Source organism: Crassostrea angulata, chromosome 9 (assembly GCF_025612915.1).
Source record: "Crassostrea angulata isolate pt1a10 chromosome 9, ASM2561291v2, whole genome shotgun sequence".
Lineage (NCBI taxonomy): Eukaryota > Metazoa > Mollusca > Bivalvia > Ostreida > Ostreidae > Magallana > Magallana angulata.
Genome location: NC_069119.1, coordinates 8,952,788 through 8,967,986, shown reverse-complemented (window position 1 = coordinate 8,967,986; position 15,199 = coordinate 8,952,788). Strand labels below are relative to the sequence as shown.

Sequence of the window (15,199 nt, the reverse complement as noted above, 5' to 3'; positions counted from 1 at the left end):
TGAACACAAAACTGAAGAAGATGAAAGTTGTCGAAGTTTGCGGAGAATGGTGAACGCTCGAGGAAGTGAACTTTTGATTGCAATCTTGATTTGTTTTCATCCTTTAATCACCAATTGTGATGTGAGCGTGTCAGGTAAGTAAACGTGTAGGATCTTATTGACAAGTTCATTTATATATAAAGTGCACCTGGCCAGGTAAACACCCCCACCCCACGAGAGAGAGAGAGAGAGAGAGAGAGAGCAAAATGTCAATCTTTTTGACCACTGGTTACCGGTAGTAATATCTATTCATGCATCCCAAATATAGACCAAACCCAGGTAACGTTACACAGCAGTGAAATCAAATCATTCATACAACATTTATAACAAGTAGACATATGCATTATGTTGCTGATCCTTAACTGAGCTCTGTGTAATATTAAGCTTCTGTGAACTGACATTTTCATCCACTGTTGCGTTTGCCAAATCAGTGGGTTCAATTGTATTCAACTATTATCACAATGCCAGTAAAGCACAGCTTGGGGTTAAATATTGATGAAACCTTTGATTATCCAATCACAGTTTACATAAGAAATGTAGTCAATGACTATTGGTTAAGTGCAGTCACAAAATAGTGGGCAGAATCAATTTAATCTTAGAAACAATATTTTATTTTTAAAAAACATAAATGGATTAGAGTTTAGACAGCAGGCAGTGTTGTCTGCCTTTATAAGTCCACTCTATGAAGGTGCATAGAATTCAAAAAGTTTAAAACTGAGTGACTGCATGATGTCACATATCACATACGATTATTCATTTAAACAAACACATTTAGGAGCAAAAGTTATGCGGGATCTGGACCATGGTTTGACATGATGAGAAATATTTCAATATTCTTTTACTTTCTCTTTACAGAGCAGTACTGGCACCAGGGTTGTTACGCACAGAATATCGACGAGAGACCAGACATTGGAAACACAAGGCAGCATATTTCTGACAGTTCCCAGTGTGCGAGTTTCAGAGCAGTGGAATGTGCTCGAGCCTGTCTCAAAGAACGGTGAGTTTTCTCATTCAGTCAAATTTAGGGACCTTTCTCATTCAGTCAAATTTTGTGTGTCTTTCACATTCAGTCAATTTTTGTGAGTCAATTAACCTCAATATCTTGAAACGGGACTTGAAAAATATTATTCAAATTTATACAAATGTTTTTCGGGAATCTATGAACAAATTTTATGAATTTTGTTTTAAAACGGAATTTGAATTTGTAATAGTATGTATCATCACAAATACACAAAAAGTAAGAAATATACATACATGTATGTTATGAATATATGTTACAAAGCATGATCAATTTATTATTAAGAATTGAGTTATCCTTCTTTGAGAAGTAGTCTAGATTCATTCATATACATAAAACAGCCTGATATGGATAAAACTACTGATGAATTTCCAATAAGAAAGTATACTTTTCAAATTTGTATATTAAAAAAATCCCAAACCCCACCTTCTTTTTAAATTAAGATGATATGAAATGCATGCATTATTTTCTTTCATGTTTATAAAAAAAATCTAGGGTTGGTTTAAAAATGAAGACAATATTCCTCTACAAAAAAACTTAAGCCTCAATGTCATGCGGTGTAAATTAATTAGCCAGGTATGCTCGCTGTACCGGGTACACATGACTGTATATTGGACAACATGGACCAACCTTGAAGTTGTAACAGTTACGAATATCTCGGATATCGCAACATTTTTGTCTCATTGATTCAGATATCCGCGGAGGAGACCTGGATTATGTGTGGAATGTGCAGGGCTGTTGAACGGTTCCAGACAAAATGTCAGCAGAACAAACCGTGCATTAAGGGTCGCATTCTTCTGTCAGAAGGGATAATTGCATGTCGCCCAATACTTGGGCTATATATATATTTACGTGGAATTGAAATTAATTTCGCTGGGACCCGAGATCAAAGAGATTTTCTGTCTACTTTGATCTGAGACTTGATGGATTATTCTTAGAGTTAAAAGGTCATCAACTGTTGGAAGTTCTGTTGCAATTGACTTATAGAAAAATAATCTAGGGGGAATGGTTTGAGGAAGAGGCAATAATGATAAGGATTGGGGTAAATCAGTAACATAATGGTAAGGCAATAAAGAAAACAAGGAAAATTGATCACATATTCACTAAATAATTTGATTTTGAAGTAGGATTCTGGAAGTCATGATAAAAGATATTAAAAGTCATGTAGAAATATAATAAGATAAAATGTCAATACATTGTCAAGTTTAGTAATTAATTATAATTAAAGTGAGTAATGTGATTCAATGATTTAGAAAAGTTTAAAAAATGTTTCAGTGTTAATAGGAATTATAAACAGATTGACTGAGGAATGTTTTTATCCCTTTGCGATATTGCCCACCATAGTGTAAAATATGTAATATATTATATATAAAGAATGATATTTATATTTAACAATTGCATACTTCAAGTTACTAGATTTATTGATGAAACTTCACTGAGTCACAAAGATTCATATTGAGATGTCACCTGATAGTGTCTAAAAGTGTCAAAAAAATTCAACCGCTGTTAACCCAACAATGTGTTCCGTTGTCATTCAGATATTCCCACCCAAATACCTGATATGTATTTTTTTACTTCAGGGTGAATCACTAACTTAGCGACAGAATAAATTAACTTGAAAAAAGCGTTAAATAATTAGCATAATCACATTGTCAAGTACACCGCATAAGGGCTAAGGATGAAGTTAATTTTAGAACTGAATTATGTGGACTGTCAAATATCAATGTTAGTAGTTAGTACCGTGCTAGACATGCACTTTAATGTACTTAGGATATAGTGACCTTTTGGAGTATATTACATGAACTAAGTACTGTAATACACTTGTCGCTAGTACATATGTACTGTACTGTGCAAATTTTATTAACTCTATACTCTTAAGTTAGAACCACCCTAGCTAAAACACAGTACTAATTCACTGTTAAAGTACTAAAGTTTAGTACACGTTATAATATGCAGCTACCACTTCAATCAGAATGGACAATTCCACGCTCAACGTGTTCTGTGTCTTTTTTCCCTTTGTCAGATTTAATGGGCTGTATGGAGATGACACGTTTTGTAACGATTTAGCCCAGATCAAATTTCCAATTTTAAATGGAAAACACAGCATGCTGAGGCCGGGTAGTTATAGAGCCCCTTTTTTAAGAGGGTTGACTCAGTTTTCAAATTAACCTTTGACTTTATTTTGTTTATATTATGGATTGCTTTGTACCAGGTAACAAGTATGTAGAGCCCAAGTGTCTGAATTCTACAGAGTAACTGCTGTTCTATCGGATTCGAAAGTTATGTGCATGTGGAAGAAACAAATTGCATGGTCTCAAATGAATCAATGGAAAATTGATGGCTTTGTGAATTAGGGTCAAATATTTAAGTTATTTGAAAAGATGGAGAATTTTGGAAGATTCTGGAAATTTCAAGGTTACGGTACGTCTCTCTTTAATAATAATTATTATAGAATTATAAATTGTCGTAGATTTTGTACATTGCAAAAGGAAAGATCATAGAGTCATACGTCATTAGAAAACACCATATATAATTGGACAGTATATATATCTAGTAAAGTTAAAAAAAAGCTCACTAGTTAGACTTATTATATTCCATAAACAATTTAGTTTATAGTGGTAATCACAGGATTCATCATTGCAGTCTGTCCATATGACCTCTGTTTCAAGTTGATTAAAAAAAATAACCTCTGGAAAAAGGAGCACCAACTTTAACATTTGATATAAAGATTGCTCATGACCTAAGTATGAATCTGTAATTAGATATGAGGTCAAGGTCATATCAACACATATCTTTGTTTTTGGTCCATAACTTTGTTAAGTGGAGATAAATGATCATACATGATAGAAAGTTTCTCTCATGATCTGAGGATGTGTCATGACCTTGTTTTGAGGTCATTTGACAGATGTCAAGGTCACATCATCTAACATATAACCACAAAGGGGTCCCCTGAGGGATATCAATCTTTCTTTCATAGCTCTAATTTTTACCTCAACAAATAATCTCCTGGTCCATCTTATTCTATGGAGTTTGTATTGACCTTTAAAGGGGCATGGTCACGATCTTGGTCAAAAATTATTTTTCCGATTTTAATGTTTACAGTGCTTCATTAAGACATTTTTAATAGGCACTCAAAATGTGAGTATCATTTATTGAGTTTTAAGTGAGTTACAGAGCTTACAATTCTTTGCTATGTAAACAAAGCTTTTGTTAAGGTTTTGAATGTTGAATTGAAAATTCCAGTTTTAGACCTAAAATGAATGTGTTTAACGTTAGAAACTGTTTATTTATGCTTAAAATGAATAAGAGGATAGACAAATCAGCCTTGAAAAAGATATTTTATTGGTGTATTGAACCTATGTAAACAAAAACAGGGCACGAGCCTTGTTTACATGACAAAGACTTGTGAGCCTTGTATCTTGCTCATAACTCTACGACTGACTCTCAAATTTCACTTGATCATTAAAAATACATTCATAAAGCATTGTAAATAAAAAAAATACCACAATGGAATTTGACCAAAATCGTGACCATGCCCCTTTAAGGTCAGACGACACGTTCCTCTATTTCAGATAACTTTTTCCAGGAATTTGTTAATGGTTTACTACTACTTTGACAAGCTTTCTAGCAAAAAATAAGGGTACCTTACCAGGCATTTCTGCAAAATACTAGAGTATGCAATTTCCTATATAATCTTCTTGAAAATACACTTGAATTACTAATATTAAAATAAATACATCTACGGTACAGCGAAATTCACTATATTAGAACTATATATCTCCGCCAGGGCGGGGCTTTGAACTCACTACCTCTAGAACCTATACGCGCTTCTAGCATTGAGCGGCCACGGTTCTAACCACTTGACCATCTAGACTTAGACCCATATCTTAGTAAATTTTGATCTTTTTTAAAGTAATTATAAAATTAATATTTTTTATTGGAACTCTTAATTACGAGGAGATACAAAAAAGATTCTCGAGGAACATGTCGTCTGACCTTAACATGGAGGATTTCAAGTGTTTGCTTTTTTTTTTTTTTACAATGTTTGCTTCTTATACGAAAGCAATTAGGCTTAACACAAATTTGTTAGGTTGTTACTTTGCATTCAGTTGTTAATACAAGATTAAGGGAAATGGATACAATTTAAAGTGCCAAAATACTGCATGGTATGAATTTTGATTATTTTTAAAACTAACAGAAAGGAAACTTAATTTGCTGATTGGTAAAATATTTCATTTTTAAATTCAATTTATAATGAAACATATTTTATGAATTTGATTTTAACTTAAGAACTGGTAGACTTTTTACAAACATTGACTTCAAGACGACACACTGTCCCCTCTCATCTTGGATAAAAAATGAATCTCAATCAAAACATTTGTTCTATGCACATTCGAATCTTGCAAAACACTTGAAGAAGGATCAAAAAAGCTAATTCTTCACTTGAAATATTTGCGCATATTAGTCTCCAAGAGATGTCATCTGAATTGGGTTTTAGAAAAATTGCTAAGCAAACAAGTCTGCAAGGGTGAAAAATGAGTCTGCAAGATCAAGGGCCTTTGATGATCAAGCAGGGGCCCTGTAATTAGTCTGGGTATTTGAAGATCACAGCATGGCAACATTATAGGGAACTGGTGGAGAGACTGCTCTTAGACTAAAACTTGTCCACGATTGCAGACAGGGTAGTCAGGTATTGCCGCAAAAATGGAGAAAGTTTGGGTTTTTTTTTGGGGAGAAAACTTGAATTGTTTATGATTTTATGTGATGCTTAGTAACCTTGATGCCATGCACCCATAATGTGTGGTGGAATCACATACAATGTAACATTGTATAATTATTTAACTCTGTGGAGTCGCAGGTTAAGGTGTTTATCATCAAATTTAAGGCTCTTGGCACATACTAAAAAAATTACCTTTTTATGAAGGGTCTTAGCAGATTTACAGTCCTTTTGCACTGAATACTTCTAATATCAAGGCCAAGCAAATACGAAAAAACTTATCAATAAAGAGTACCTAAGTTTAAAAAAAAATTATGAATCTTTTATTATGGTATAATTATCAAATTAAAGTGCCAGTGCATTGAATACTTTACCAAGGACTTGGATACAAGGCCATGCAAGTGCAAAAATAACATAACATTATAAAGTACCTATATGTTTGAAAAATAAAACTGGTTGGAAATTCTGCTTGACCTAAATTATCTGTTCACTGTCCCCAACTGTGATAAGTTGAATCAGATTACAAACCCTTTGGTGTTGAATGACAATAAATTACCCGAAAGGAAAACAAAATTGTTGATATGAAGACAACCACTTTAGACTTTTAGTTGATGATTTATGGTTGATGGTGTTTGTTGCTATTTGATTTATATGTCATAAAATGGTTAAAACATAAATAGTATTGAATTAAAATTCTGCATTTTGAACAGAAAAGGTCTTCAACATATGTCCAAAAAGTCTTTTGATACACTGTGTACTTTGTGACCTTATTGAGATCATGATAAAAGTTAAAGTTAAGTTCAAGGTCATCTGCTATGGTTCAAGGTCAATTTGATTTTAATAGCTAGATTATCTACTGTTGGCCACTACCGGTATTTATTTTCTGATCATCCAGTGCAGTCTTTAGAACTGTTTTGTTATTAAATTCATATCATATCTGTTGAATTTTGTTGTAAAAATGTAATACCAATTAAGGGAATGATGAACTTAAATAATGTAATTAATGATTTTCAGAGAAACAGCTGACATTACCGGTATGTTAATTTTTTTTTAATTCCTGGTATTAAGTTCTGTTTGTATATATTACAGGTATAAGTTGGCATCAGTGGGATCTGAATGTCTATGTCTGAACAACACAGGACAGCTGAGGACCCAAAATCAAGATGTTGTTAAATGTTCAAGGTAAAAACCTTCATTTGATGTTTATGAAAAAGGACAGGAAAAGGAAGGAAAAAGGAATATTTTTGTCCCTGGTTTTATATTTATGTTTGCCCTCTCATTAATGCTACATGGGTGAATTTAAAACAGGACTAATTAAACACAGGACATAAAACCCTGTGTTCAGTGTATTTGTAAACATCTTGTTATCACTTTTCTCACATGGATAAGTTGGATGGGGGAGATATGCAGATTTTAATTCAATTGATATTTCTTGCTGTTGTAGCTCGGAACAGCAGAGTTGCCCATTATTTCCATGTTGCCCAGCAAAGTCTGCAAGTGTGTTTCTTGTGGAGGGACCGTACATCTCCGAGGTCAAGGCCAATGTTAATGTGGACCTTGTCATCAGAAACAGGGCTGTTGTCATAGAAACAGTCATAAAGATTTCAAAGCTATTAAACATTTCCAAAGGTAAAGAAATCAGACTTAAGTGAAAAAAAGAATTTTTTAGTATTTTTCAGAATAAATTTAGTATTTTGAATGTTTGTTGGATTAAAATGTGGAAGAAGATGATGCATATCACAATCTGCCTCCTTTTAAATTTTGGCTGTACATCTATATATAGACAATAAAATGGGAAAGTAATGCCATTGGAAAATTATGTTCACTTGGATTCAAGTTTTTTCATAAAGATTTGTTATTTGTTTTTAATGATTAAAAAAATAAACTTGAACACTTTATATAAGTAGAAATAGATAAAGCTGGTCTGACTCATGGCTACTGAAAATCAGTCAAATCAAAGGTCGAAGGTCAAATGAAGGTTCAGTCTTTAAATTGAAAAAAAATGCAATTCTGAAACTTATTATGATCATTAAAAGCTTTGTAGCGTTTGATTTTATAATAGATATCAATGATTTACCTGTAGATCAGAGGAAAATTATGTTTAAAGGTAATGTTGAGTAAGCCTGGGGTCACAGGGGGCAGTGTTATCTCAGAGGAAACATAAATTTGTCGCTCTTTCTATTAAAGGGGCGAGAGAAACTAGACCCTCAGTAAATAAGGGAACTGCATGAATGCCAATTTAAAAATTCAAGAATGAAATGAGGTATTTTATCTCAGAATGGCATCAATTACTTTTACATAAACACCCAATACAATGGTGATACACTTTGGGCAATGAATTAATGATGAACATATTGTATGTGTGTGTTTTAGATCAAAGTTTTTATAGAAATGCATGACCAAAATACAAAAAAAACAAAAACGGAATAGGGGAAAGATAAACGGGAGATGAAAGTCTGCACCATGTATGTACAAGATAATAATCAGCACTGTGAATTCTTTGGTGGATCATTAGAATATCTACTGAGCTCTGCTTTATGTCATAGAATGTGTACGCTCAAGGTTACATGTACACAGACTGTATAATTCATGTGGGAATGGGTGCAGCTCCAGATCTATAGGTTATGCAGGCAGTGGAAAGAGATTCTTAATCAGGGAGTTGACTTTCATTGGTGGGTTTTTTCCTGAAGGATGCATGAAGAATAAGATTCATTTGCATTGAATTTGCTTTGTTTTTGAGGTTAATGAAAGGTTTGGAGAACTCTTTTGTAATAGAGGTAAGAATTGTCAAAAACATTTTTTTAAATCTACTTTTCAGAAATTTTATATGTGTTTCCTTACATGGGCATATTTTTATTATATCGAATAAATATCTGGGTTTTGAAGTCTGTAGAATTAAATTAAGACAGCACTAAACAGCTTGAATTTGATGTGAAATAGTTATTTAAAAAAAAGAAGATTTTAACTTCTAATAGCGTCTCTATTTAAATCCCACCTCCTCAAAACGAGATAAAGAAACACAAGTAAAACCATTATAGTGCAAATGAGAGCTTATGTATTGATCATAACCACATTACAAGACTGATAGGACTAGGAACTGCTGGCTCTAGCCATCTTATTGAATTTCATTGGTTCCTGGTTTAGGCCATCCAATGTCTGTGCAAGCACCATAAAGTTTGGCTCGTTCAGCCTTATCCGCTGATATTGACAGTTTTCAAATGGAAGCTTTGGAAAAAAGATTTAATCCTATTACAGCATTGCTAAATGTGCAAGTCAAAGTGGTGCACATAAATTCCTGCACATTGAATGCCTGCGACCTTGGGGGTTGATTGAAAAACAAAACTCTGTGCATTGAAAGCAAGTAATGTAACTTAATCCTTAATGAGATTGTACTTCTGAAGGTTGACAGATGAGGGGAAAACAGAGGTCATGCAGTGTCTAGCAGATTAAGGGTGCTTTTGTTATGTGTCATGTGGAAGGTTGTTCTTTAAAATTACCTTCATTACAGAAGAATGCTCAAGTTTGAGATATCAGTTTTCAGGATTCAGATTTGAAGAAGTTTGAGATTTTCCAGACTGATACTTAGAACAGAATATTGTGTGATTGAATTATCAATTTTACCCCTATAATATCTTCCTTGAGTTATAACCACCTTATCTGTCAGTGTAAAAAATTAATTTCTGCCCATATTTGGGAAGATGGAAGTTTGCAATCCATAATCCATTGTGAAACACTCTTACCATATTCTTACTGGCCTTGGCCATTAACTTACTTTTTTCACATTTTTGTTGTTGAAATTTATATATGCAGGTAAATGGAACCAGTATATAATGGTTGGTAATATTTTCTATGTAAGGCATGTCTTTAGGGAATGCATAAAACCTTAATGTATTTTTTTTGGTTTCAAAGCTCTTAGAAACAGTTATAAATAAGGCCTATATATATATTTCAAAGTAGCTTATTGTAAAATTTCATGTACTTTTAAGCAAACCTGATGTCATCAATTTTTATTTTGTAGAATTGGAAAATGACACTGAATTTTTACAGTTGAATATTGAATGGACCAGTTTGGATTTTAGAGAAAATGTTTCAGCAGTTGCAGAAAAGAATGAGATCTATTACAGAATACCAATTACCTTTACCGTGTCAGGCCCTCAAGTTGTGGGTAAGTCATTTTGTTTACAGAAACAGAATAGTGTGAAAGATATCCCTGCTCAGCAGAAATACATACTGTATACAAGGAAATATTCGCCCTCGTCATTAACGAGAGAATTTAAGAATGGAAATATTCCAATGTCACAAATTATCTCCCTTCAAACACAACTGTGTCTGAGCAAATTCAAGATGGGGCAAAAATGGTTGCAAGGTTAATTGGGGGGAAAATTACACTGTACAAAAATAGCCCTGTATACAGTGAGTATCAAGATAAGAACATAACGACTTCTTACTTTTAAAAGTCACTAAAAGTTAATAGTGATAGAGTTTCCCAGGTGACCCTTGGCACCCATAGGCCTTGATCTTTTTTTTTTTTCAAATAAATAAGTCTTGGGTTTATGACAATTAAAAGATTAATTTTGAGGTCCTACTTAAAATACCAGTAGTTTGATCATGTAGATTGAAGAATTCAGATGTTACTGTTATAGTTGCCAAGACAGACAGATGTACGAGAGTTATCTAACTTTGGAAAGACTTGCCTGAGGAATATAAATTTTATGATATCCCTTTAGTAGGATTAAATAGCCATGTGCTCAAGATTGCATTATTTGATTGCATTAATTACACCTTTGAATGAATTTGCATTTCTTCAAATATTGCAACAATGATGATAAATTCAAGCCTGTTGTAATGATTTGGAGGTACGTTTTTATGCATTACTGGATGTCTATTTAGATTTAAGAAGAGAATATGCAGTATTTTTATTGTATGTTATTAATGGAATGAGAATTGATACCAAGAAAAAAGTTAGAGAGAGAGAGAGATAGAGAGAGAGAGAGAGAGAGTCGTGCATACAGTTTTGATGAAAAAACGATATACCAATATACATGTAGTATAATCGGAGAGAGAAAGACAGAGATAAGGGTCAATAGAACATTAATGGAAAAAACACTGATATGAAACGAGAGAGAGAGAGAGAGAGAGAGAGAGAGAGAGAGAGAGAGAGAGAGAGAATGAGAGAGAGAGGAGAGAGAGAAATGTGGTGGGAATGGCAATGTTGACGGCCTTGTTAGTGAGAGTTGCCCTGTGTTGCTTGGGCCGTGGGATTGAATTGGACTGTCAGGCTCTTTTAAGACTTGACATTTACAGGGAAATTTAATTCCATTAAAGACAAACTAATCACAGGAACACAGACTCTGGGGGGGATAAACAGAATGATACGATGGCATTTAGACATGGGGTGAAAGAAAAATAGGCAGTGCAGCAGAAAATGACACTTGATAATTAAGATGTGGGGCTTGTGTTGATAAATTTTATGTACAATTTGGGGATGGGGGCAGACTACAAGAGTTAAGGGGGGGGGGGGGCAGGCTTTTAGAATGAAGTTGAGTCTTGTTTAATAATTAGTGCTTTCTTCAATATCTTCAAAACTTTTAAAACAGGTAGAGAGCATGAATTTAATTTTCTGAAACACAATTTGCAAGAAATATATAAACATTATAACAAAGAGCCTTGAGCAAGTCTAAAATGGACTTTTCAAATTTCGTAGAGACAAGCCAGATCATAGTTTCAATGTTGAAGTTATGTAAATAATTATTTTAAGATTTTCATCTACGTCTGGGTACTGACTTTATACAATTGAAACCAAATTTCATATAAGATGGTTTGTATAAATTATTTAGAATTCAGGGTAGGGGTCCAGATTACCTCTGGATTGGTGTATCGGTACAATGACAATGACAATTTCTTTATTCTCTGAACTGCATAAATTACAGTGTTGAGAAAAATCACAAAAAAAATTGAACAATGATACATATAATACATACATTGCATGCATTGGAGTGACAATACAAAAGTGAAAAAAAAAGGAAAAATTAGCAATTAACCTAGAGAGCTAACTCTCTCAATTATAACTTTAATAAATCTACACAGATTAATCAACAATTTTTTATTAGTAGTATTAAAGAGTTGTTGAAATTTGTAAACATTTGGTTATGTGTAGAAGTATGAAGGTATGTATAAAACTCTCTTATCTTTAATTGTTATATCTGTACAATGAAATAAATAATGAAATTCATCTCCTATCTCAATACAGTTATATGGTACATATACGGTTACATATACTGTTACACAGTAGATTCTTAATTAAACGCAATGAATTATATCCATGTAAAATCGGGAGAAGCACATCTTGGGGATTTTAAAATCTTGCTGTTTTTAATCAGACAGATGTAAACTTAATAAATTAATGAAATTAGATTAAAATTTCAGCATTTGCATTTTATATACTCGTAATTTAATGCAAAACGTTTGAATATTTCGGAAATAGTTACTCGCATAAAATAAGCAGTCTACAATACTTCATAAAGGGAGGAAAAGGTAAAGTTACGCTTGTTAATATTTTTTCTTGTAGAAGAATGTTTCACTTGTTAATATTTTTTCTTGTAGATTTAATGTGTAATTTATGTGAAGTAAGAGTTCAGGGTCATTCATTGTGTTCAAGGTCAATGAGGTCAATTAGATCATATCCCATTCTTCAGGGTTAATATTCAATATGGCTGTGAAACTTTCATTGGCATGGAGTATTTTACAGACATTCTTAGCTCTTAATCTGTAAGTTGACAACATAAGTCGGCTACACAATGGGCAGACTCATTACCGGGGTAAAAAAGATCTAGCGTCAAGACATTTCCCTCTGTACTTTATTTATTGGAAGGAATGTATTTACATACATAGATGATTGGTCTGACTTGAGGCTTCCAGACAATACCAGATCAAAATTATCTCCAACAATAGAAGATCTCGCTCTGTGCGGGCTTTGAATTACTTTTCTGATTTTTCAATAAAGAGGATACTGACATGCCCCTTAGATCTAACTTACTCAGCAACAGGATGGCAAGAGAGATGTCTTAAGTACACATAAACATCAGTCTATTGTTTGAGACTGACTCGTGATCTATATCCAGAAGTCAAGCCAAGCCTCTATTAGGTAAAGTGCACATTTACTGAAAGAACTAATTCATCTCTCAGTGCATATCATTTGGTTGTAGAAAGAATGGTTTAGCACATATGGGGTCATTGAAACTAATAATTGCTGTTTGGATGATCTAGAATAAAAATTAGACATGAAAATTTAAAATGAGAGAAAGAGATAAGAGAGGAGAGAGAGAGAAAAATCTGTTATTAGCTAAAAAAGATGATACTCTGAAACATGCACATTCATGCCCCGTTCAAATAAAAAAATAAAGCAGGAAAAAGCAAAAGAAACCCCCAAATGTCACTAAAGAGAGAGAGAGAGAGAGAGAGGAGAGAGAGAGAGCTCACAAAAAGTAGAAGAAAGGAACCATGGAGGTCTGGCTATTGTAATGAGATTTGACCCTTGACCTTTGATATCAGGGAGACTTTCTCCATGGCTTTGTTTAGGGTTGATCATCGACCTGAAGTGATTACCTTGTAAATGTCACAGTTCCTTATCTGTTGATGGGCCATCCAGTCTGTTTAATGTCAGAAAAAAGATGCAAAAACCAGGGATGTGTGAAATTAATACCCCATATCATGTTACCTGTCGGGCTGCTATGACTAATATGTATTTGTAATCTTTTCCAAGTTTAGAAGGGATAGATTTTTAGACTTTATGAAGAGCTCTTTGTAAAGATATATAGCACAAATTATTCAAATTTTCATTCTAAAATATTTGGATTTTTTCTTTTTACTAAATGATAGATTATGATTGAACATATCGTATCTGAAAATTTTGGGAATATCTGATGGTTAATTTGTTGACGTCCCAACCTCCTTAAAACACTAATACTAAAATTACCAGGTGTGAATTAGAAATTTGAAATTTAGAATTTTTATCTTAAGAATAGTTTACAAACACGTGTTTTTTTCCCCTGCATTACTTATTATTTTTAATGTAAAATTTGGATCTGCAACGGAAGTAAAATCATATACATATAGGTGAAGTATTTATATCATGTGTAACAAATAAATTGAAAACATTTTATACTTGCAGATGTGTATGTCACCAATAAGATATCACTGCTTTCAACAACCTTAAGGATTAATGTCCTTGACCCTTCACCTCTCGATCTTGAAATTGTGAACCTCGTTGACCTCTCTGATCAGCCATCTTGTTTGCCAGAAGAGTTTGTAGTCCCGGAAAAAGCCCAGTTCTTCTCAGTTTTCCAGGGAGCCAATTTTTCATTGGAGGTTTCTGTTGCTGTTGGGGAAAATGTAACCTTCACCTTTGAAGAGAGGTCACTGGGGATAAGAGAGGTCAAGGTCACTGAAGTCTGCATTGATGGCTGTTCAACAATTCAGGTGAGTTTGTGAAAGACCAATGACATTACCTACAGAGGGGAATTGTGTATATGAATGATGCTCAGCTTCTATATGCATATATAATATACTTGAAGAAAAGTTATGTTTTGACAGTCTATGTGTATCAATTGATGTCCATTGCAACACTTACACAATGAATCAATAGAAATATAATATCTTTTTTTATACTCTGGAGAGAGAGAGAGAGAGAGAGAGAGAGAGAGAGAGAGAGAGAGAGAGAGAGAGAGAGAGAGAGAGTAAAGGAGATGTCTTTCTCCAGTTGTCATTTATCAAAGTGTTCTAAGCACATTGCTGGCTGACTTTGTATTGGATAGGATTTAGTAATTGTCTGGCAATCTTCTTCTGGTCATGCTACATTTCCACAATGTTTTAAGATAATCACCTCCTGTTTAACCCCGTCAATGGATGGCAGATTAATCATGGCTGGTGTAGGGACTGTCATTCTTAATGGAGTCTAAACAATGTCTGCAGGGTCAATAGGTCAGATTTGACAACAACAAAAAGTTTGGTTGTTCACTGCCAGATTTTTAATTGGATTATTGTTCTTGTGTTTGTTTAACTGTCTGTCTGGGAAGTTTAGGATGTTTGAACTTTGTTGAATTTATAGTTATTTAGAAAATTGATAATGCACATGTTCGAAATGAGCAAAGAGTTTCAAACAAACTTATTGTTTGCATAGTGAATATTTTTTTTTCATAGCTGGAGAGAGAGAGAGAGAGAGAGAGAGAGAGAGAGAGAAAGAGAGAGAGAGAGAGAGAGAGAGAGAGAGAGTTTCATCATATAATTTTGTTTAAAACCTGTGTTCCAGGCATCTTAATTCATTCATCCCATGTCTTTCTTCATCACTAATTGAATCAGAATTGGAAAAAAAATGTAAAGTGAAGCAGGCCTTACAAAGATTATGCACATGGAAACTGTTCATTTCC

At 33.5% G+C, this 15,199-nt stretch overlaps 1 protein-coding gene across 2 annotated transcripts in view; it reads left to right on the top strand.

The window, feature by feature from the left end:
- LOC128162953 (polycystic kidney disease protein 1-like 1) overlaps positions 1–15,199 on the top strand; it is a 104,227-nt gene continuing 89,028 nt past the window's right edge. Inside the window, exons 1-6 of one of the 2 annotated variants that reach the window (XM_052826394.1) lie at positions 1–134; positions 895–1,036; positions 6,864–6,956; positions 7,219–7,403; positions 9,793–9,939; positions 13,945–14,252. In XM_052826394.1, the coding sequence (XP_052682354.1) occupies positions 47–134; positions 895–1,036; positions 6,864–6,956; positions 7,219–7,403; positions 9,793–9,939; positions 13,945–14,252 (963 nt within the window). In that variant the 5' untranslated portion in view covers positions 1–46. Of the gene's footprint in view, positions 135–894; positions 1,037–3,442; positions 3,479–6,863; positions 6,957–7,218; positions 7,404–9,792; positions 9,940–13,944; positions 14,253–15,199 lie in introns of those variants that run through there. The other variant, XM_052826395.1, reaches the window with a different exon arrangement.